Source organism: Eubalaena glacialis, chromosome 1 (genome assembly GCF_028564815.1).
Source record: "Eubalaena glacialis isolate mEubGla1 chromosome 1, mEubGla1.1.hap2.+ XY, whole genome shotgun sequence".
Lineage (NCBI taxonomy): Eukaryota > Metazoa > Chordata > Mammalia > Artiodactyla > Balaenidae > Eubalaena > Eubalaena glacialis.
The window spans coordinates 196134231-196158806 of NC_083716.1; the positions used below are offsets into that span (position 1 = coordinate 196134231).

Sequence of the window (24576 nt, forward strand, 5' to 3'; positions counted from 1 at the left end):
AAATACTGACAACCAGTGGTAATAACATTTCTTCTCTCTTTTGTCTTTTGTTTTTAATAGTTAAATATGTAGAGACTTACCTAAATAATTAGAAAGATAAGGAGAATTAATCTTTTTATTTATCTCAGCATGTTTATTTAAACACAAAAAAATATTGATAATATAATAGGATAAATACTACAATTAAATGCATTCTTGCTTTGGGATCATGAACAATGGGAAAGCACAAAGTCATGGAAATATGTGAGAGCGTGTCATATTTGGAGAATGGCAAGTCACTCAACATGGTCAGGTTGTCAGGGTTACGTGATAAATTGAATTGCTTAATAACTGCTATTCTAAAATAAAAAGCAGAATCACATACCATAACTGAACATTTTGTTCAGGGTGATTCAGGGAAAGAGACAAGATACCTGAAGGGCATGTACGTAGTTAAAAAAAAAAAAAACAGCTGCTATTCTCATTTTTCTATTAACTACAAGAGGTAAGTCTTTAAATGTTTTCTTTTTCTAAGTTAACCACACTAAAAATGTATTAACTGTTTAACAAAAAAAAATTCTAGAAAGTAAAGCAAATTACAAAGTACCACAAAAATTTGCTAATACCTTATCAGTTTTATTGGGGGGAAAAAAGCATTTAGGTGAGAAGGGAAAAAAGTTTTTACCTCTGATATCACCTCCAGCACAGAAAGCCTTTCCACCAGCTCCCTTTATGATGATCAGGAAAGCTTCCGGATCTTGTTCCCACTTCTATCCAAATGCAAAAGAAGATGGTATAAGCATATCATAAATACAAACTCATTAATGATATATCTATATGCACATAAACACATGTGTATATATAGACATATGTGGATATATACAAAGCATAAGCTTTATAAAACATATCCAGAAGAATGGATCCCAACTTCATTTTCTTTTCTGACATAAATTAGAGGCTATCCCAACAAAGTTGCTAGATGAGTGCATTTTGTGATCCAAGTTTGATGATGGCAACTGAAATCTTTGCCACAACAACTTTGAGACCAAGGTGAAAAAATATGGGCCTAATATATCGTCAGGTTGGAAAAATAAAATAAAGAGGGGCAGAACATAAGAAGAAACTTGGAGGCTTGTGAAAGTGGAAGAGGTTGTCTTCTGAGGCAATGAACTCCCTGTCACTAGGGGTGCTCCAGGATAACCACTCAGGAAAGCGCTGAGGACTCTAGAAGCGATGGGGCTTGGGCGCTGATCCCAGAGAGTCAAATGATTCTATGGGAGAGAATATCAGAAATATTCTCTAAGGATATACTTTCAGAAGGATCCATATGATTCCTTTAAGAAAATTACAAACCTTTAGCTGTGGATAAATCTGCCGAATCATACTAAGATTCAGTGCGTTTAGGAACTTTGGTCTGTTTAGTGTTATCACTCCTGCACAACCTTTTCTTTCCAATAGGACTTCTGCTGCTGCATCTGTGTGCTTAGACATTCTCTGTGTAAACAAAGAATAACTTTAGGATAAAATTCATTAAGTTTTTGTCACAAGTCAACATCAAAACATACATTAAATGCAAATCTTTCACACAATGTTAAAATTAGCTAATCAAATGAATAACTCAGTACATCTGACAAAGTTTTCTAAAGTTATTTGGACTCTGTAGATAGACAATTCCAAAGCAAACTACATATACCTCTTAAATCTCTTAATTTTTATTTCTGAGTGAACTTAGTCAACTGATTTAAAATAGAACCCAGTCCATGGGACTTCCCTGGTGGCGCAGTGGTTCAGAATCCACCTGCCAATGCAGGGGACACGGGTTCGATCCCTGGTCTGGGAAGATCCCACATGCCACGGAGCAACTAAGCCCGTATGCCACAACTACTGAACCCGTGTGCCACAACTACTGAAGCCCAGGCGTGCCTAGAACCCATGCTCCGCAACAAAAGAAGCCACCGCAATGAGAAGCCCGCACACTGCAACGAAGAGTAGCCCCCGCTCGCCACAACTAGAAAAGGCCCTCGCGCAGCAACGAAGACCCAACTCAGCCAAAAATACATTAATTAATTAATTTAAAATTTTTTTCTAAAAAAATAAAAATAAAATAGAACTCAGTCCTAGAATTTCTTGGACTATAAAATACTCTTAAATCTTTATTATTGTATACCAAGCAATATGTTAGGTACTTGGAAATCAAAGATGAGTAGAGAGGGCAAATAATTCTGACTACAGTAGCTACCAACAACTTGGGGAAGAAAAAAAGTGATATTTGAGCTAGGCCTTGATATATGCCAAGAAAAAGAGGGGTGAAAATCCTGGAGAGTAACACATTCTAAAACATGAACAGTGAATATTTGCAAATGTTAAGATGTTAAACATGAGTGGAATAAAGGCTGACTGAGAAAATGAGTGATAGGAAAGTAGACAGAATAAGTAGTTGAAGGCCAGATTATAGAATGAGCTTACAAAAGCATATAGCTGTGAAGAACTCGTCTATACACAGTTCTTAGGGCCTCACGCACCATGGTGAGTGAGGCAAGTGGCACATTTTGGAGTGGCTTATTTTGCTCCCCTTCAATACTCAGTGGTTCTACTTCCTTGATTAAACCCTTACTCATATGAAAAGACAGATGATAGACTAAAAAGCTGTACTTTTCAGATACCTACATCATTCTAAATTTTAAAGTAACACAGATTTCACATTATACAAACATGTTACACACAAGTATTAATAAACTTTCATCTCTCTCCATACTAACTAAATTTCTTTTTTGCTTGAACCAAGTCAGATTCCCCAGCCCAAAAAAAAAAAAAAAAAAGTTTCATGACTGTTTCCACTGAACAACTTTACATAAATTATCACCTAATATCAGAGACAATCCTTTAAAACTCTATTATTTGGTTTCAGCTCAGAGACGTTGAGAGCTGAAAACATGCGTCTCCCGACCCTGTAACAAGAAAAAAACGTAAACAGACTGAAAATTAATGGCTTTGGTGAACTCAGTCAGAGACAGGAGGTCACAGGGCAAACAGCCCCGTAATAAAATCTGGAGAGACAGGTGCCTTCAGGGAGATGCAGGACCAGTATATGCGCTTAAGCTCAGGCAGAAGCCCTAAGGAAGATTAACTAGAATTTTTAATGACTTGCTAGAGGTCAAGTGTGGGCAAGTGTGATAGTATGGAGCTCCTGGGGGTGGCGGGTGTCACAGTCACGGGGGGAGCTCCCATTCTTGCTGGCTTTTCCTCCTGGAACCCAAGCAGGTTCTCCCAGGGAAGACTGCAGAAAGCTCCCCCGTGTGGTGCTGGCTGGGGGAGGGAAACAGCAGGCACAACTAAATCCTTTCCCCTCATCTTCCACACAGAACAAAAGGCTAAATCTTCAAGGGAGAGAGAGCCTTCAAAGCTGGTAGCCTAGGGTTCTGGTGGAGGCCCACCACAGTGGGGAAATGGGATGGAGGCCTATAAAATAAGACCCTTAATCCCAAGGGAGAAGCACTTCAAAACCATAGCCTACTGACCTTAGTGTTTACCAACCACAGCTGGGGAAAAGGAACAGGGGACAAAGGAAAAGGGGGGGAAAAAGGCAGCCCACCCCCAGAGAAGGGACAGGAACACTTATGAGGGCCACACCCCTGGACTCTGGTTCACAGTGCCTTCCAAACATTAAGGATTAATGGGATACAACACCAAAAGCATGATCCACAAAAGAAAACACTGATAAACTGAATTTCATCAAATTTAAAACTTCTGCTCTGCAAAAGATAAAGTGAACGAAAAGACAAACCAGAAATTAGAAGAAAATACTTGCCTATCACATATCTGATAAAGAATTTGCATACAAAATATACAGCTGACCCTTGAACAACATGGATTTGAACTGTGCAGGTCCACTTAACACTCAAATGTTTTTCAATCGTAAATACTATAGTACTACATGATCCCCAGCTGGCTGAATCCACAGGTGCAGAGAAGGAACCTCAGTTGTAGAGGGCTGACTGTAAAATTATACTTGGATTTTTCGACTGCACAAAGAATCAGTGACCCTAACCCCCACCTTGCTCAAGGGTCAACTGTATAAAAAACTCTTAAAACTCAATAAGAAAACAAACAACCCAATATTAAAATGGGCAAAAAAAATCTGAAGAGCTTCAAGGAAAATATAGGGATGGCAAAAAAACACATGAAATGCTCAACATCATTTCTCAGTAGGAAAATGCAAATTAAAACCACAATGAGCTACCACTACACACATATTATAATGGCTAAAATCCAAAAACAGACAATAACATGTTGCCAAGGATGCAGAACAACAGGAACACTCGTTCATCGTTGGTGGAATTGCAAAATGGTACAGCCACTATAGAAGACAATTTGGCAAACTTGTATAAAGTTACACATGGACTTACCATAAAACCGGGCTATCATACCCCTAGATATTTACCCAAGTGAATTAAAAACTTACGTTCACACAAAAACCTGTACACAAACAGGTGTAGCAGTTTTATTCTTACTCACTAAAACCTGAAGGCAACCAAGATGCTCTTCAACAGGGAAATGAATAAACAAACTGTGGTATATCCAAACAGTGGAATACTATTCAGTGATAAGAAGGACCACGTTATCAGTTCATGCAACAACATAGATAAATCTTAAATGTGTTTTGCCAAGTGAAAGAATGCAGACGCAAAAGCCTATATATTGTATGATTCCATTCATATGATGTTCTGTAGAAAACAAAACTATAGGGGCATAACACAGGTCAGTGGTGGGGAGCGGGAGAAGTGACTGCCTACAAAGGGGAAGTACAGCAGAAGTTTTAGGGGGATGGGGCTGTTCCGCATGGACTTTGGGTGATGAATGCATGATTTATGCAACTGTCAAAACCCAAAGAAATGTACAGAGAGTGAACTTGAATGTATACAAACTATACATATTTTTTAAAAATCACCCAGTGTCAGGGGATTCCAACATGGAATGCAGACTGTGGCAAATAAATGTAACCAAACCACACACGTATGACAAGCACACTGAAGTGAGATCGTGAGGATGGTGGCAGGAAAGCTGACCTAAGTGACTTTAGAAAACAGTAATTTGATTGCAAGCTGTAAGGAAATATACAAAAAAAACTGTATGTCAACTTATGCTATAGTTAGTAAATTTGTTTGAAACTGCTTTGCATGTATCCTGAGGTTAAGCAAGTAATGGGGACTTCCCTGGTGGTCCAGTGGTTAAGAATCCGCCTACCAATGCAGGGGACTTGGGTTCAAGCCCTGGTCCGGGAAGATCCCACATGCCGTGGAGCAACTAAGCCTGTGCGCCACAACTACTGAGCCTGTGCTCTAGAGCCCACGAGCCACAGCTACTGATGCCCACGTGCCACAGCTACTGAAGCCCGCACGCCCTAGAGCCCACAAGCTGCAACTACTGAGCCCACGTTCTGCAACTACTTAAGCCCACGCCCTCTAGGGCCCGCGTGCCGCAATTACTGAGCCCGTGTGCTGCAACTACTGAGCCCGCATGCCACAACTACTGAAGCCCACGTGCCTAGAGCCTGTGCTCTACAACAAGAGAAGCCACCACAATGAGAAGCCCACACACTGCAACGAAGAGTAGCCCCCACTCGCTGCAACTAGAGAAAGCCCACGCGCAGCAATGAAGACCCAACACGGCCAAAAATAAATAAATTTTTTTTTTAAAAAAAAGGTACATACTGTATTTTTAAAATTAAAAAAAAAAAACAAGTAATGGAGGGTGGTCAGTGAGAACCAGGCTCTCACTGGTCAGGAGGAGAATTAGAGACAAGCAAGAAGAGAAGGCTAGAATGAAGCCTGCCCTGTGGTACTGGATTAAAGTCAGAGACAGCAGTATGAACATGTTTCCTTAATATATATTAAGAGGATATATATTAATATAACAGAGGATAAACACAGAAACACTTATCGCTATTTATGTAGACATGGGACAGTAAACAGTATACAGCATATGTATTCTACTATAGATATATACATTACTCTAGCTCTATCCCCAAGAAAAAACCCTGACACCCCAGTAGCAAGCGGCATTCCCAGACTCAGATCTTGATTTCTAAATGCAATTTTCCAATAAAGGCAACCAGAGCTCCTTGGAGAAATGGCTGATTCCAGAGCCAGAGAACATCTTCCAGTATCAGAAAGTAGGGAGGTGTTTTTAAAAAATTGAAAATTAAAAGGAAAAGGTCATATCAAAGGGACACAAGAAGCCAAAATGAAGGAACTCCTAATGGCCAAAGTTGGAACAATGTGAGTAACAGAATAAATAATGTGCTGTTAGATTATAACCCAAAGAATAAAATAAATATCCATGAGTCCACACTGATATATATAACTGAATAAATCAATGGGGGAGATGAGATGATCTTACCCACAGAAGAATTCCAAATAATTTATGTAGAAATCCCCCTTCCAGGAGGTGAAGCTTAGCCCCCTCACCGTCTGACTGTGGGCTGAACTTACTGACATGCTTCCAAAGAACAGAGTAGAAAAGGGAAAAATGCTAACTTTAGAGAGAGGAGAAACCGGACAAACACCACCTTAACCACATGATAAAGGTCAGCCTCACCACCTGTGTCATGAGGATGTCATGTACTCCCTAAGGCATATGTCAAAACCCACAGATACTCCCTGATATGTGATGAGAAGGGGCTTTTCCTTTGTGATATTCTCTCCAGAAACCTTTTAACTGCAGGCTAGTCATCAAAAAAAGAAAAGAAAAAAGAAAACACAGAACAACAACAACAACAACCAGACACAAGCCCAGATTAGAGGCTATTCTACAGGCTACTTGGCCAGTGTTCCTCCAAACTGCCAAGGTCATGAAAAATAAGGAAAGACTGATAAACTGTCACACACCAGAAGAAACTAAGAGGACGTGACAAAGAAATGCCATGTGGTATCCTGGATTGGATTCTGGAACAGAAAATTGATGGAAAAACTGGTGAAATCCAAAAAGTATAAAGTTAATACTAATATAGCAATGTTCTTAATTTTGACAAATGTAACATGATAACTGTATTCCTTTGCTAGGGCTATCATAACAAAGTACCACAAACTACGTTTAGGCTTAAACAGAAAGTTATTGTCTCAGTTCTGGAGGCTAGAAGTCTGAGATCAAGGTGTCAGCAGGACCACACTCTCTATGAAGGCGCTAGGGGAGGGTTCTGTTCCAGGCCTCTCTCCTAGCTTCTGATAATTCCTTGGCTTGTTGCATCATAACTCCAATATTCACATGGCATTCTCCGTGTATATATGTCTCCAAATTTTCCCTTTATATAAGGATAAATTATATTGAATTACCCCAGTAATTCCTACTTCAGTAGACCTCATCTTTAATTACATCTGCAATGAGCTGACTGGCTGTAGGGAGAAATCATCTACCATGGGTCCTGAGGCTTCCCTGCACTTTACTGCTGTGTATTTCATGGATCCAAGGGCCTGAATGCTCTTCACCTGGGTCATTTTTCAGGACTGTATTTGCCGTGAGAAACTTTGAAGAAAATGTAGTCTCCCTCCGGGACAGAGAGCAGGCTTGCTTACAGTGTGTTACAAAGCGGCAGGTTCCCCAAATTCAGTATTGCTGTCCTGTAATGCAACCCACTGCATATGAACGCATTCATTTGGGCCTTCTGTCACCCCTGTGGGACTTGGGGAGCAAGGGAACCAATATAAACCTGAAGCTCAATGCTGCTAATTGGGTCACTAATAACGACGTCCTTTGTCTCTAACTCAAGAGTTGCCTATCTTTTGCCAGCATCCATGGAATAGTAACAAGCTAACTACTAACTTGTTATTGGGGTAAAATCCTATCCCAGACCCAACGTTGTCTAGCCAGACCAAAAGCCCTCCACTTGCCCCGTTCCAATCATAGCCCTCACCCTCCCTTCAAAAGTAACAACTGTCTTGGTTTTTATGATAAACACAAAGTGTACATCCATAAGCATCATCTATCCATTTTTTTTAAAGTAGATATATATTTCAAGTCTTTTAAAATCTACAGGTTCTGCCTCTATTCCTTTCTTTTCTTCACAATTTGTTGAAAGAAACCAGGCCTTTTAACCTGGTTTAATTTCCTAGTACGGATTTTGCCGATTGCACATTCATGCTACCACTTATTTTTAACAGCTGTTCATTCTTAGATATCAATTTAATCAGTCCCCTACTGATTAGCACTGGGTAATTTACAATTTTTGCTATTACAATGGATGCAGGAATATCTTTAAGCATCGACTTTCCAGAACTTAGGTGAAGTATTTTTGCAGGACATTTACAGAGGGTCAGACTTTGAGCAAAGAATATTACAGAATCTTCTGTTAAAAGCCACTAGAGGGGGACTTCCCTGGTGGCACAGTGGTTAAGAATCCACCTGCCAATGCAGGGGACATGGGTTCAAGCCCTGGTCCAGGAAGATCCCACATGCCGCGGAGCAACTAAGCCCGTGCGCCACAACTACTGAGCCTGCACTCTAGAGCCCGCGAGCCACAACTACTGAGCCCGCGTGCTTCAACTACTGAAGCCCGCGTGCTGCAATTACTGAAGCCCGCGCGCCTAGAGCCTGTGCTTGGCAACCAGAGGAGCCACCGCAATGAGAAGCCCGCGCACCACAACGAAGAGTAGCCCCCAGTCGCCGCAACTAGAGAAAGCCCGCGCGCAGCAACAAAGACACAACACAGCCAAAAATAAATAAATAAAATAAATAAAATTAAAAAAAAAAAAAAAAGCCACTAGAGGGACTACCCCAGCGGTCCAGTGGTTAAGACACTGCGCTTCCACTGCAAGGGGCGTGGGTTCCATCCCTGGTGGGGAACTAGGATCCCTCATGCCGCCCAGCACGGCCAGAAAAAAAAAAAAAAAGCCACTAGAATGGTAAAATTAACGAACAAAAGGATCTTTTTTCCCCCACCTGAAAAGTTCATGGCCTTCTTAAAACCTGAAAACAACTATTGGTGCATTAATCAAAAACATTCACGCAAAAGAGCAGAAGGGAAAAAGATGAAGTCTGCAGTATTAGTGTCATTTATGTATACGCTAATTAATTCTGCAGAAAAAAATCTCTTTTCCAAAAATATCATTAACTTCTAGTTAAAACCTAGAAAAGGCTTCTATGAAGAGAAATTTCTCATATTAGGAAAGATTACAGAGACTAGAGTCAGAAATGAACTTCTCATACAACCCAAATTTGGGGGTGGGGGGGTGGGATAGAAGGGGTAAGGAGAACATCCATTCAATGGATATATGTGAAGGAAACTTGCTAAAATGCATGGACACCATCAACACACAGCCCTGTGCTGAACTGAATGCATGAAGTCTGCCAAAATAATATCCCTGAGACAAAAATAACTTAGAGGACTTCCCTGGTGGCGCAGTGGTTAAGAATCCGCCTGCCAATGCAGGGGACACGGGTTCGAGCCCTGATCCGGGAAGATCCCACATGCCACAGAGCAACTAAGCCCGTGCGCCACAACTACTGAGCCTGCCCTCTAGACCCCATGAGCCACAACTACTGAGCCCACGAGCCACAACTACTGAAGCCCGCACGTTCTAGGGCCCGTGCTCCGCAACAGGAGAAGCCACCGCAATGAGAAGCCCACGCACTGCAACGAAGAGTAGCCCCCGCTCACCGCAACTAGAGAAAGCCCGTGCGCAGCAATGAAGACCCAACACAGCCATAAATAAATAAATAAATAAATAAATTTTTAAAATAAATAAAATAACTTAGAATATCCACTCTGCTGGAACATGGAACTATTCTGGCAAAATCCATAGTAGCAACATTTCCTAAAGTGTGCAAAGAGATGTTTATTGCAGCTATGTTGAAGGAGAAAATGGCCCATGGTCAAATAAGCTTGGGAAAAACTTAAACCAATATGAAGTTTAATTCCTATAAGACTTTTCAGTCTTTAATAGGCAAATACGCAAGGTAAACTTTTAAAATACAATGAGCAGCATGGTTCTCACTTGATTAAAGAACTTTTTATTTTTCATGGAACAGCTATCTCTCGGGACTTGTATTTTTCAGGTTACATTTTGGAAAACACTGTCAGAGACTTCACAAACATTGAGAGAAATGAGCCTTTCCTTTGAAGAAAATCAAGTGCCTGACACATAGCAGGTATCCAAAAAATGTTTAATAAGCTGAATGAATAATCCTTCACTCTACTGATGCAGTCTTGCTGTAACACAAGCCTAAAATAAGCTTCACACTGTGGATACCCAAATCCCAATCTCAAGCACATACCTTTCACTATATGTAACATTCACTGCCACTGAACTAAGTTGCAACTGAAAGACATACCCAGGGAAATATCCTACCTTTTGCAGAATATGATTTATTTTGACATGTCATCCATTTCCAGCCAATATTAAAGAATGCCATTAAATTTAAATTATTGTAACATAAATATGACACCAAAGCACAATACAAGTATGATTCATAGAATCAAAAAACATTTAATAAACGCTGATTACTCAAGCTTCACTCAATCCTTCCTGACTTCAAACTGGGTCAGTAAATTCCTCCATATGGAAATAGTTTATAGAGAATCTCTCAAACTGTCCTTAGCTGTGCTCTAGCTCTCACCTTCTGTGATATCATCTACTTCCCATCTTCAATTATTACCTCTAGACAGCTGGCTCAAACCTGCATCTGTACCTTTACTTTTCCAGAGGCCCATGCCCTTATTCCAAATGCCTGTTACCATTACAGGAGTACCTACGTGGCACCCCAAACTCAACTTGTTAAAAACCAAATTTACCAAGAAATTTCTCTCCAACAAATCTGTCTCTCCTCCTCTGTTCCCTGTATCAGGTAAAGGTATCACCATTTTCTCAGTCAACCAAGCACAAAATGTTGGTGTTGATTCCTAACTGTTCTCCTCCCCTCTCTGCCAACAACTTGAGGTAGTTACCAAATACCAGAGAAACTAGTTCTAAAATGATTCTATCCATTACTTTCTACTCTCATTGCCCTAGCCATACGGCATTATTATAATTTTCCTTTTCGGCAGATTTCCAGAATTTTTGCCAGATGGTCTATCCTTCACACTGCGTTCAGAGAAATTTTGCTAAAGCCCAATTCTAATCTTGTTAATAATCCCATTCAAAAATGTTCCATAACTCGCCATTAATTTCAAAAACATCCAACTTTACTTGACATGGCCTTCAAGTCTCTCCACATCTGATCCCAGGTAAACTCTCCAGACCCACCATTGCACAGCACTCCTTACAATGGAGACTCAGAAAGCCGAGTGTAACCTCCATTCTCCTATCTCACAGCTCTTGCCACAGGAATAAACATATTGCATAATAGAAAGAAAACATATTTTGGAGTCAGATGGACTCAAACATTAGTTTTGCCACTCACTACTATACACCCTCAGACAAGCTAGTCTCAGAGCCTCAACTTCTGTGTTTATAAAATGGAGATAATAGAATCACATTTAGTGTTACTATATGAACTCTCACTACTTCCCATCTCTACCTATTGAAACCCTAATCATGCTTCAAGGCCCAGATCAAATAAATGATTGCCCTCCAGTAAGCTTTCACTGGTTACAAAGTCGACATCAGTCAAGTTCTTTGCATATACAAAGCAAGCACTTAATGTATGTCTGTTCAAAAGGCATAGATTATAAATTGGTTGATACTGATTCTAGATCATCTGCACATACAGAATATGAACATGATTGCTGTCATGAAATGACATGTGCAGTTTCAGTTCATGCAGTCCAACCAGTATACCTTCCTAATGAAAAGAACTACTTTCTGATGGAAAAAAGTCTTCTCCATGTCCAGGTCAAAATTATGTGGAAAAAATGAGCTTCTGCATATTAAATTAAATGCTGTGTAAGAGTTTTAAACATTATGGAAAAAGAAAAAAAATTTTTTCTATGAATATTTTTGTTGTAAAAATATGTCCAAATCAGCCTATTAATATAAAGGAGACCTCATTAATAGGTCCTACTAACTTGCATTAGCTTGACAAACTATCTGCAGAAATGCAGAACCTTTGCCTCCTTTCCAGGTTCAGGTCCATCTAATATCTTTGGAGGGTCACAAGGAATGTCACACTATTATCACAAGTCAGTCCTATCCATTTCTCATAACGCTGCCTACAGTTCCGCCATCAATGGCATATTTCCATCACTCCGCTATGAAGTAAAAAAGGCTCTTGCTCTATTAGCTCTCTTAGAAGGGTCACAGAAGGAATTCTTGGGATACAGCTTCTCGATCTCTGAAGCACATGTAAAAGCCAACATTGGGAGCTAGAACCATTCAGTCTTCAGGCCCCGATGAGAGTCCAGTTTACCTTCCTTTCTTCAATGTGGTTTATGCCCCAGGTCACACAGCCCCATGGGGTCTAGATTGTCATGTCTTTCTATTCCACTTGTGTGCATATCTAAATATGAATCTAAATGTGAACAATAACATTGTTCTAAGTTCTTTTTCCAGAAAATTCCTCAGCTCCCATGTATATCAGCTGACTAAAATAAATAAGGGTAAGATATTCCAGTTTTCACATGCCCATCTCCGTGTAGGCTGAACTGAGAAACACTATGCAATAGTTACTTAGTGTTCACTCTGCCACAGGCTGTAGAGTGCAGTAGGTAGTCTATGGAGCCAGATAACCTGGATTCAAATCCCACCTCCTGTTTACCAGATGTGTGACACTGGGGCATACTACTTAGCTCCTCTGTCCCTTAAATTCTGATCCATTAAATAGAGATAAGACCATAATCCCTTTACCCAAACCCCTTGGGTCCAGATGCATTCCAGAATTCAGAAAATTTTTTAGATTTTGGAAAGGTAACACAGTACATATTATATAGTATATAAAACATCCTAAGTGGAGTCTGGTTCAGTACACTGTACCCAAATGCTTTACTACTTCTGCACCAAACCATGAGTATTAACACTAGTTAGGATATGGACAAAAAGAGTTTCAAAAGTATGTTCAGATCATATTTTGCCACCAAATGCATTTACCACAAACTAACCCCAAACCAAACACAAACTTATGATTTTGAGGTTTCAGAATTGCAGATAAAGGATCTGTAGTATCTGCTCCGTAAGACTATGAGAATCAACTGAGCTAATACATATCAAGTACTCAGAATAGCACCTGGCATAATACCATAAGTGCTATATCAGAGTGACTTGTCATTTTTACATGCAAGGTACTTGTCAGGCTGCATGAGGGTGTCTTTTTTTTGACTATACAACTCTTTCATTGAAAGCATTTAACAGAAACACTGTTGAGAAATGCTGAACCAAGAAATTTCTGAATTATCGTACAATAACATGATTCTATAATGATATCCAGGCCATTGTTCTAATCCTTTAGGGACCACATTCACATCTCGGTATCAGACTTTAAGTCTACTGTCTCAGAAATTTGTCCAGGGAGTAAGAGATGCAGGTAAATGGGCTTATAAATTTTTAGTACTGTAGACTTGAATCCTAAAATATGTAAGAAGAGACACAGAGAGACTTATGCCGTGACATTATTACCATTTATGGGTAAAATACAATTTTTCTGACCATAGGAATGAAAAATTTTAGACTTTATGTTAATATTTTGCTCTGACTTTACTGAAGTTGTTCATAGATGGCTGTCTACTCGCTGCATCCTCCCTCAGAAGGCAGAAAAGGTGAGGGATCTCTCTGGTGTCTCTTTTATAAAGGCACTGATCCCACTCATGAGAGCTCTGCCTTCCTGACCTAATCACCTTTTAAAGGCCCCACCTCCAAATATCAACACACTGGCAATTAGATTTCAACATATGAATTTCAGGGGGACACATTCAGTCTATAGCAAAGATATATAAAAATGAGTAAAAGTCATTTCTTCCTTGCAGTGTGAAAAACTAATACCATCTAAGCTTTGGAATGGTACTAATAGTACAATAGTAGCTAACATGTATAAAATGATTATTATATGCCAAGCACTATGCTAGATTTTTTAATGAATTATTTATTATTCATAAGCACTCTAAGATGGATACTATTATCCTCATTTTTTATATATCAAAAAAGGGGGCTGAAAGAGACCAAGTAATCTGCCCAAGATTAAGTAGCGGACCCATTATTTAAACCCAGGCATTCTGACTTGAAGATCCATCCTCTTATCCATAACCTTATGCAACCTCCAACAAGTTATATGAGTCAAGTTTTGACACTATAAAATTGGAAACCAAAGTGTACCAAGATCAATGAAATCTGCCAGTATTTCTATACTTCCCTAAAAACAACATTTTAAATTGCACATTATAATCTAATAATGCCAGAAAAACAACAAAGTCCAAACTTACCAAATGCTGTAGTATGATATTAGTCCTTTTGGATGAATTAAACCTGAAACAAATGTAGAATACAATGAACACAGTAATGTGGGTAGTCATGTTTCAATGTATAAATACTACATTCCCTTTTGTTTGCTTTAGCTTCTTTGAAAAGTTATTAAAACAAAAAGTATTTTTTAAAAAAGTTTAATTCTCATTCATTGTGGTAGGAACACAAAATGGTACAGCCACTTAGAAAGAAAATTTGGCAGTTTCTTACAAAACTAAACATACTCTTTTACCATATGACCCAGCAATTGCACTCCTTGGTATTTACCCAAAGGAGTTGAAAACTTATGTCCACCTACACGTGAATGTTTATGGTAGCTTTATTCATAATAGCCAAAATGTGGAAGTAACCAAGAGGTCCTTCAATAGCTAAATGGATAAACAAACTGTGGTATATCTATACAATGAAATATTACTCAGCAATAAAAAGAAATAAGCTATCTTTCCACAAAAAAAAAAAAGAGAGAGAAACCTTAAATGCACACTGCTAAGCAAAAGCAGTCAATGTGAAAGGCTATATACTGTATGATTCCAACCATAGAACATTCCGAAAACTATGGAGACAGTAAAAACATCAGTGGATATCACAGGTTTAGGGGAGGAAGAAGGAAAGAACAAGTGGAGCACATGGGATGTTTAGGGCAGTGAAACTAGTCTGTACGGTTGTAATGGTAGAGACTTGTCATTATACATTTGCCAAAATTTTCTGCTAATTTTTTCTGTAAACCTAAAACTGCTTTTTTAAAAAAAGTTAAGGGCTTCCCTGGTGGCACAGTGGTTAAGAATCCGCCTGCCAATGCAGGGGACATGGGTTCAAGCCCTGGTCCGGGAAGATCTCACATGCCGCGGAGCAACTAAGCCCGTGCGCCACAACTACTGAGCCTGCCCTCTAGAACCCACGTGCCACAACTACTGAAGCCTGTGCACCTAGAGCCCGTGCTGCACAACAAGAGAAGCCACCGCAATGAGGAGCCCGCGCACCGCAACAAAGAGTAGCCCCAGCTCACCGCAACTAGAGAAAGCCCACGCGCAGCAACGAAGACCCAACGCAACCAAAAATAAAATAAATAAATTTATTTTAAAAAAATAAAAATTAAAAAAGTTAAAGAAAACTGCTAATTTAAAAAAAGTTTGATAAGGATGCAATAGGCATTCTCAGACACAGCTGTGAGACATATAAACTGGTATTGCCTTTCCAGTAGGCAAGCTGGAAATATGGACCCACAACCTTTAAAATGATCATACCCTTAGGCCTAGTAATTTCACAGGCATTTGTATTAAGGAAACCTCAGACACGATCAAAGTTTGATTTACAAAGATGTCTGCAACAATTATTTACATAAGGAAAAAACTGGAAACAAAGTATCTAACAATATAGTAATATTTTTAAAACTGTCATCTATACAAAACCATTACATAGTCAAGAAAAATATGTATTTAAAAATATTTAAATAATAGTTATGACATAGAAAAATAGTCATGACAGAAGTTACGAAAAGAAAACTGGCTACAAAACAAATACAAGACAACTCTAAGTCTGTTATTTTAAAAGTGTTTGCTAGGCTAGGAACACAAATCTTAAGATACAGCTTAGCAAAAGTGATCAATAATAACAGAAGTAAGAATGGTGGAGGGTGGGGGAAACTGGGAAGGGGCATGAGGAAACATGGAGTGTTGGAAGTTGTCTCTACCATGATGGTAACAGGACTGTTCACATATATAAAAGTTTGCTATAGACTTCAGAATAGTACATTTAAGTACTTTGTGTGTTGATACTTTATAATTAAAGTAAAAGTAAAAGCAACATGGGGGAGGGTAGTGACTGGAGAGGGCATAAAGAGGGCTTCTGGATGCTGGTACTATCTTGTTTCTTGATCCAGGTGCCACTGAAATGAGTATGTTCGTGAAAATCCATCAAATTGTATCTTTAAGCTTTGGGTCTTTTAAAAAGTTCCCCAAAAGTCATCGTTCTTGCCTTTGAGAAACTCAAAGTTTAGTGAGAGAGATGCATATAAAAATACCATAATTAGGAAGATACAGGCATCTCCTGCTTTTCGAAAGTTCGCTTTACACCACTTTGCTTTTTCCAAAGACCTACCTTAGCACCTGTTTTCACTAATCCAAAGAAATCCAAAGAGGATTATCACTTTTATGAAAACAGGTGAAGAGCAAAAATAGCGTTCAGTGTTTGTTTTGAAGCAAGATGTTACAGAGGCAGCATGCACCCCGAGCAGTGAGAGTGACACCACTGAGCTCCTTCCGCAGGAACTGCACTCGACATCTCAGCACCAAGTGACCAAAGACTTGAACTGTGGGAGCCTCTGTGCTTTATCTCAATTTGTTTTGTACATCCATTAGCAAGATGTGTTATAAGATAACTGCTTCTTCACTTTACACCATTTCAGCTTATGCGAGGTTTCACAGAAATGCTCTACTTTCGGATAGCAGGGGAAACTTGTACTGGGATACAAGAAGTGAGATTTAAGATATACGGAGAGAGGTCAAAGCTGAGATCAGTAGCAGCAGCAGCCTGATGGGAGCTGTGCATATGCAAAGACACAGATACTATCTGATGGACCTGATAAATTGCCAATTTATTAATTTTATTAATTTTTCAAGGATACCTTGAGATTATTTGAAGGGCAAAAGTTTAGCTGAGACATTAAGAAAAAGGGCAATATGACCATTGTTACCACTTGTAACCACATTCTAGTTGACTGAATTCATAAAAATATTTGTAATCTAACTTACTTTTCAGAATTTGTGTTATTTTCATTTTCTATTACATTCAAATTGAATATTACTACAAAAAAAGAGGAAAATCACTAATTTAAGTCAGTCACACTTCACATTCCTGGACTAGCGTATTCTGAATTTGCCTTACCACAACTAAAATATTCTTTTTTGTTTTTTTTATCTTTTAAAAGAAATTTTTAATTTGGAATTAATTTTAGATTACAGAAAAGTTGCAAAAATAGTGCAAAACTCTCTCCTAGTTTCCCCCATTGACAACTAAAATATTCTTATCCTAAGCCAGTAATTCCACAACTAGTCTGCACAGTAGAATCACTTGGGGACTACTGTAAACATTCCAAAGCCCCAGTCACATCCAAGACCAATTATCAAACTCTGGAGATGGGACACAGACATAGGTATCTTGTTTGAAGCTCCCCAAAAGATTCCAAAGTTCAGACAAGTTGTCATTAAAATCAATACTTTATAAAAATTAACCTGGGGGGCTTCCCTGGTGGTCCAGTGGTTAAGACTTCGCCTTCCAAAGCAGCGGGTGTGGGTTCAATCCCTGGTCAGGGAGCTAAGACCCCACATGATTCTCAGCCAAAAAACCAAAACATAAAACAGAAGCAATATTGGAACAAATTCAATAAAGACTTTAAAAATGGTCCACTTCAAAACAAAAAAAAAAATTAACCTGAAGTGACAGATCCTTATTTAGGGGTATTTTTAAAATAGAGATTTTATATAGACTTTTAAAATCTGAACTATACTTACCCTAAAGCACCACTTCTAAAAATTTTTTCAACTTAACCCAAAAAACTTCCAAAAAGAAAAATTAAGTATCAAAAAATTTAAGCACTGATTTCTTTAGATACAGAATAACTTTTTGAATTCCTTAATGGCCAATACCTAAATGCCAGTTCAAGGCTAATGAGGATGCTGCCAGATTGGCAGGTTTTATGTAACAGTTTAAGTACTACCTGCAGCATAAAGAATCAACAAAGAGAAACACAAGGCCTGGCTTCAAGTCCCAGTTTTATTTATAAGATGGAATTTTATTTCACTCAAAGAAAGTTAATGTAAACCTACCAAACGCAAGTTTGACCCACTGTGTATGGCATTTACAGGTCAAAAAAAATCTCTGGACCAGTTACTATAAAGCAAAATAGAAAACAAACCTAAGTACAACTAAGTTCCCTGCCAGATTCTATACAATCATATTACTTCTATATGTTCCGATTTATACTCAGCTATTATTTAAAATCTGGTACTAACTCATATCTCAAAAATATATTTGCATGTTCAGAGTCTCCCAAGTAATTCTGAATTTATGGTCTCTTTCCTTCCTTTTGACTCCCAAACTGCCATCTGGTGGAAGGGAAGAGACATGCACATCCCAGCTACTGCTAATTTACTAATTCACTTTATCAGGTTTATTTCCTTCAAGTGATGGTCAACTTGGCTGCTAGCAGCAGTTGTTCTGAAAGCGTGGTTCCTGGACCTACACAATGAGTTTACCTGGGAACGTGTTAGAAATGCAAATGCTTGGCCCCATCCCACACCTACTGAATCAGACACTGTGGGGTAAGGCTCATAAATCTATTTTTAACAAACCCTCCAGGTGATCCTCATACGTGCTAAAGTTAAAAACAACTGTCTTAGAAGGATGAGAACCTTATCGTTTAGAAGATTTTTGATTATCCAATAAAGCACACACGGGCTTACAAAATTAACTTTTCATGAAACTGTTTAAGATGACGATATAATAAAAAATAGTACTTAATGAAGATTATTACAGCAGAACTAGGCATGGTAGAATGTGAACAGAACAGAAAATCAAGGCCGAGTAACTCAGGCATGAACTGATGAACACCAGCTGTGGAAACAAGGCAATGATTTACTGAGTTATTATGAAGTAAAAACTCAATGGAAAAGAAAAAGAATTATGCCAAAAATGACTACAAGATTTCATGCCAGGAGAGCTAGGAGAAATAGGTACTGAAAAGCTTGGGAAGGAAACTAGCTGGTTTGTAGGATGAAATATGAATTCCATTTTGAATTTGAGGTTGTAATGACCTAAGTAGAAATATTCACCAGTGAGTGGAGAAGAAAGACTGGAGTTTGAAAGAAAAGTTAGAACTAAAGACATGTCAGGAAGTCACATGTACAGACAATCACTGAGGCCTAAGAACCTCTAAGCTCTCTATGAGTAATAAGTGAGAAAGCTACAGTGGAAAACTATGGCCTGAAGGCTGCTTGAGCCTACAAATGTGTTGTTTGGTTAGCAGTGTTTTAAAATGACAAACACTTTAAGATCAAGGGATTTCACTTACAAACGCAGCTTTCCAGCTTTTCCAGACAAACTGGAAACCCTGGATCTACACTCTACGGCATGGCAACAACACCCAGGCTGAAAAGCTGCCTTTAGAGAGAGAGCGCTCTCTATTGCTCACTAGTTCCCCACTAATCCCCACTGCTGCCACCTAGCCGGCACCATTCCTTCCGGGCACCTGCGTTTGGGTTTGTGACTCTTCGACTAAAAAATAATAATAATAAAAATAACAGAGAATCAAATACTGAGCCTTCAGAAACAACTACACAGAAGTAAAAGAAAGAGAAGACAGGCAGCCCAAGAAGCAAACCAAAACAATATAGTTCAGCACAACACAGAGGAGATGAAGAAGGGAATAAGCACTATTAACAGCTTAAAGATCAGTCTCTTTGAAGAGGCTCCCTGAGCCCCTCTTCCTTTCTAAACCTGGCTCTCTTTTCCTTTAAGACACTTATCAGACTTGATAACTAGGTATTACTTTTGTTTAAATATTTGTTTCTCATCTGATCTCCTTGGACTTCAATGACCTGAAGTAAGAAACAATAAGAACAAGTAGTCTAGGGACTTCCCTGGTGGTCCAGTGGTTAAGAATTCGCCTTCCAATGCAGGGGGTGTGGGTTCGATCCTTGGGATCCCTGGTCGGGGAGCTAAGATCCCACATGTCTCACGGCCAAAAAATCAAAACATAAAACAGAAGCAATATTGTAACAAATTCAATAAAGACTTTAAAAATGGTCTACATCTAAAAAATCTTTAAAAAAAAAAAAAAAAAGAACAAGTAGTCCAGGTTGGCTACAGGATAAAAGAAGTGCCTAGAACACTATCTCCCAGGAGCTGTAACAGGACAGTAAGTATTGTTGAATTCATGAACTAAACTGGGGCCTAATCTTTGAAACCCAGGCTGGGAACTTTTTATTTAATTCCATAGGTAGGAGGACACCTCTAAGAGCTTCTGAGCAGAGGAATGGAAGGCACTGAAGTAAACTTCAGCAAGATTAATCTGGCAGTCATGTGCAGAACCTATTCAAATTGGGAAGAGATAAGTCCATTAATCAAGTTTCTGCAAAAACAACAAGTGATAAATGAGAGGATTGCTCAAATTCGAATCAGCTGGAAGAGATAAGGATTGGGAGCGTGGGAGAACTTAGATAACTTTAGGAATCCAGAAGAATAGATAGTGCCACGAAGTTGAAAGTGCAGAGGAGGAATAAGGGTTGCACTTATGTGCAAATGTATATTTGAGGTGCAAAAGAGACATTCAGGTGGTTGTGACTAGTACTAGAGCTCAGGATAAATCAAGGTTAGACATACAAATTTGAGAGCTATCTTCAGAGAGAGGTACTTTACTGGGGAACTACAACAATAACAAAAAATTCCAAGGGCTGTATTGGCACTAGGGCAAGATAAGTAGTGGAGAGTGGTAGTAGGAAAGCAAGACAGTGCCAGAAAAGCCAAGGGAAGCCAGGGTTCAAGGACTGCCCAACAATGCCAACCACAGCACAGGGACCCTAGTTCCTCTCAGAAAACTGTGGCACCGTATTCCTTAGTACATTTGTAATTAGGCTGTTAAAACTGGATGATACTGGCCTCAGGTCTCTGCTTTGCCAGGGTAATACCCACTCCAGGGCTGGCCCTGGAAAAGGCATCTCTGATCAAAGCCCCCAAACCAGTCCAGGACTCGCCTAATCAGTCTGCACCTTGCAACTGGGCATGCAACAGAGCCAATCTGAACTCTGGGAATGACAGATTCTTTCCCAAGTCAGTTAATTTTGTTAACAAACATGTCTTCCCAATGTGTTTCTCAATTAATTCGGTATTTGCTCACAGCTTCAAAAAAGCAGCAGCAGTGATTATATGTACCGATTTTCTTTATATCTGCCAAGTTCCTCTGTGAGCTGGTTAGAGGCACAGAGACAACTAATTTCAAGGTATTTTAAAAAAAAAAAGAAAAAAACGAAGAAGGAAAGCAACTCTTCGATTTTTCTTCAAATACTGAATACCAGGTGCATGGATACAAGGTTAAAACAACTAGACACATTGCCCTAAAGCTGAAACTATTCTTAAATCAAAAAACCACTCCCATCCCTTTGCCCTAAAGCAAAATCCAAGACTAAAAACCCCCAGGAATTTCAGCTGTCGAGGAAATTAGCCGGTTCTCCCTTCAAGCAGCCTGAACTGATACCTGGTAATGCATGGGGGCAGGCGGTAGGCCTCAAGACCTGCAGCCTAACTTCCTACAGTGATTGCTACCAGATTTCCTCAGCTGACCTCAAGCTGCATTGAGTAGCACTTTCAAAAGTTCAACACGTTTGCACACATACTCCCCCAAGCCAAGCTGTGCGGCCGCAACACTCGCCTCGAAGTTCCAGACAGCTGCACTAACGCTGGAACTACGCGACAGAGCTGAACAACAATCACACCACAAGCACAGATACAGCTGGCAAAGCACGAGCGTTTGTTAGCACAAAACATGCCACAAAATTCCCCCAAGTTGAAACCCTGCGTGTCCCCCAAACTTACTCAACTTTGAAAAAGGAAAGAAACGGGGGTCAAGGCTGCATTAAGAGCCAGAGAGGCAGAAAACGAAGGTGATGCTGCAAAGAAGGTGCTAGAAGGAGTGACAGCGAGACCCAGAGGAGGGCTGAGGGTGATCCAGGCGGGTCGGGACTCGGGTCTGAGAGCTGCGCCTCCAAGGGCGACTCGAAACGTCAAGGCCAGGCAGTCCCCACCCCCCCGACCTCTTCCACCTGGGCGAGCGCAGCCGATGAGCCTGCCCTAGGCCGCTCGCTCACTCACCTCGACATGAGTCTCCACATCTCCCGCAGCCCCATCACCAAAACACTGGAGCCTAAAACAGCCCGGACCAAGCAGCTCACTCGCTTGGCTCTTCACGCCGCACGTCAGACCCGCCCACCGCCGCCCGGCGCCGCCGGACACAGAAGGCAAGTCCTCCAGAGGGCCAGAGAGGCCTAGGGCAGGACTTCACCGCGGCGCGGCGCTGAGGGGCGGGGCGAGAACCACCGACTGAGGAAATGGTTGAGGGAGATGGGAGGTGGGAAGGGGCGCGGTCTGGGGAGGGGCGGGGCCTGGGGAGGGGGAGTGGCCTGGGGCGAGGGCGGGGCCTGGGGCGAGGGCGGGGCTGGGGAGGGGCGGGGCCTGGGTGCAGGCGGTGGGCGAGGCGAGGCGGGGTAGGGCTGAAGGAGCGGTCAGAGAGCAGAGGCGGGCTGAACCGGAGGGAAGAGTTTGCTCGCTAGGGGCTCTCCTGGGAAAAACCCAAGTGACCTAGCCAGCTTAGTTTGACTAGCAGAGACTGACAGGAAAGACTTTTCTGGAATCTTAAGATTTTTTAAAACTAAAAATGTAAACTTGGGACTTCCCTGGCGGTCCAGTGGTTAAGACTCCGCTCTTCCACTGCAAGGGGCAGGGGTTGCATCCCTGGTTGAGGAACTAAGGTCCCTCATGCCCTACGGCGCGGCCAAAAAACATTTAAAAAGTAAACTTAGTATTCTTTTTTTTTTTTTTTTGGCTGTGCTGTGCGGCTTGCGGGATCTTAGTCCCCCAACCAGGGATCGAACCACTGGACCGCCAGGGAAGTCCCTAAGATTAGTATTCTATTCTGAGAATCAAGCAGATGAAATACACGTGATAAGAGGAGGACATTTACTGTCATTTATTCCTAGCCTAACATAGCAGAATTTCTTTCATATTAGGATTGAGATATTTCCGGTTTTTTGGAAAAGTTATAGTTCCCCAATCTTCCTTAATCACAGACAAGAACTGTCTCCTTAAGAGGTGATATGTCTTCAACTAAACTAAAAGTTACTGTTATCAGCAAAAGCATAAAATTGCATCTAGAAAGTAGCCTACTCTTGAATGAAACTAAAATTTGACTCAACCACTAGTATCAACTATTATGTAGATACAGAAGAATGTTCCTCTGCGTCCAGATACACCCAGATGTCCAGCAGCAAACATTTCATCACCACTGAACCACTGACACATTTATCAGGAAGGAGGAATTCAGGGAAGAATTTCAGAGAGGGAATTTAAAGGAGTTAGTCTTAGCAAGTTGACATCTGAGAATATACTGTCAAGCCTTTGGTCAAAAATTACCTTTCTACCTAGTCAAATATAATTACCAAATACCCATTGAACAGAGGGCAAACAGGCATCACAGAAAGAACTCCTGACCTACAATTCAGTTTTTAACCTGCTGTGGGAAATTGCTGTTTGACATCACCCTCATTCAGCGTGCACAAAAAATGAACAATCATCAGCATGGTTTACTGGAAAGACCAAGGGCTTTCCTGCAAGCCCAAGATTCAAATATTCCCTGTCCCCCTAGCTTCATGTGTGTGTAACCTGTGTCTCACAAGGCCCCATGCTTAGAAGGAATCTGCCTTTGGTTTAATGCTCTGCTTTTAATAATTTTTGAACAAGGGACTCTGCATTTTCATTTTTCACTAAGCCCCATAAATTATGTCGGTCCTGACCTGCCTTTAGCACACTAGTTTAGTGTGCTAGTTTAGCGAATAGTTTAGTGAATTTGGGCAAATTATGTAACCCAGGACCTTTCTCAAAAGTGTTTGTATTATTTTGGACTAAGAATTCTAGTTGCAGACAATCCACAGAATGGGAAACAAATTTGCAAATGATATATTTGATAAAGAGCCTGTATCTACAATATGTAAAGAACTATTACAACTCAATAATAAAAAATGACAAATAGCCCTATTTTTTAGATGGACGATTGATTGAAAAGACAGTTCTCCTGGGACTTCCCTGGTGGCGCATTGGGTAAGAATCTGCCTGCCAATGCAGGGGACACGGGTTCAATCCCTGGTCTGGGAAGATCCCACATGCTGCAGAGCAACTAAGCCCCTGCGCCACAACTACTGAAGCCCGCGCGCCTAGAGCCTGTGCTCCGCAACAAGAGAAGCCACCGCAATAAGAAGCCCGTGCACTGCAACGAAGAGTAGCCCCCACTCGCCACAACTAGAGAAAGCCCACGTGCAGCAACAAAGGCCCAACACAGCCAAAAATAAATAAATAAATTTATGAAAAAAAAATGACAGTTCTCCAAAGAAGATGTACAAATGATCAATAATCATATGATAAGGTGCTCAACATGCTTGGCCATCAGGGAAGT

At 40.3% G+C, this 24576-nt stretch overlaps 1 protein-coding gene across 2 annotated transcripts in view; it reads right to left on the reverse strand.

The window, feature by feature from the left end:
* The window catches only part of HIBCH (3-hydroxyisobutyryl-CoA hydrolase), a 97908-nt gene extending 75508 nt beyond the window's left edge, over nt 1-22400 (reverse strand). For both annotated transcript variants that reach the window (XM_061203331.1, XM_061203337.1), the window contains exons 1-4: nt 22224-22400; nt 14321-14363; nt 1333-1473; nt 665-749 (exon numbers count right to left, since the gene is read on the reverse strand). In XM_061203331.1, coding sequence (XP_061059314.1) covers nt 665-749; nt 1333-1473; nt 14321-14363; nt 22224-22258 — 304 coding nt within the window. In that variant the 5' untranslated portion in view covers nt 22259-22400. The remainder of the gene's footprint in view (nt 1-664; nt 750-1332; nt 1474-14320; nt 14364-22223) is intronic.
* Nucleotides 22401-24576: the final 2176 nt, after the last annotated feature.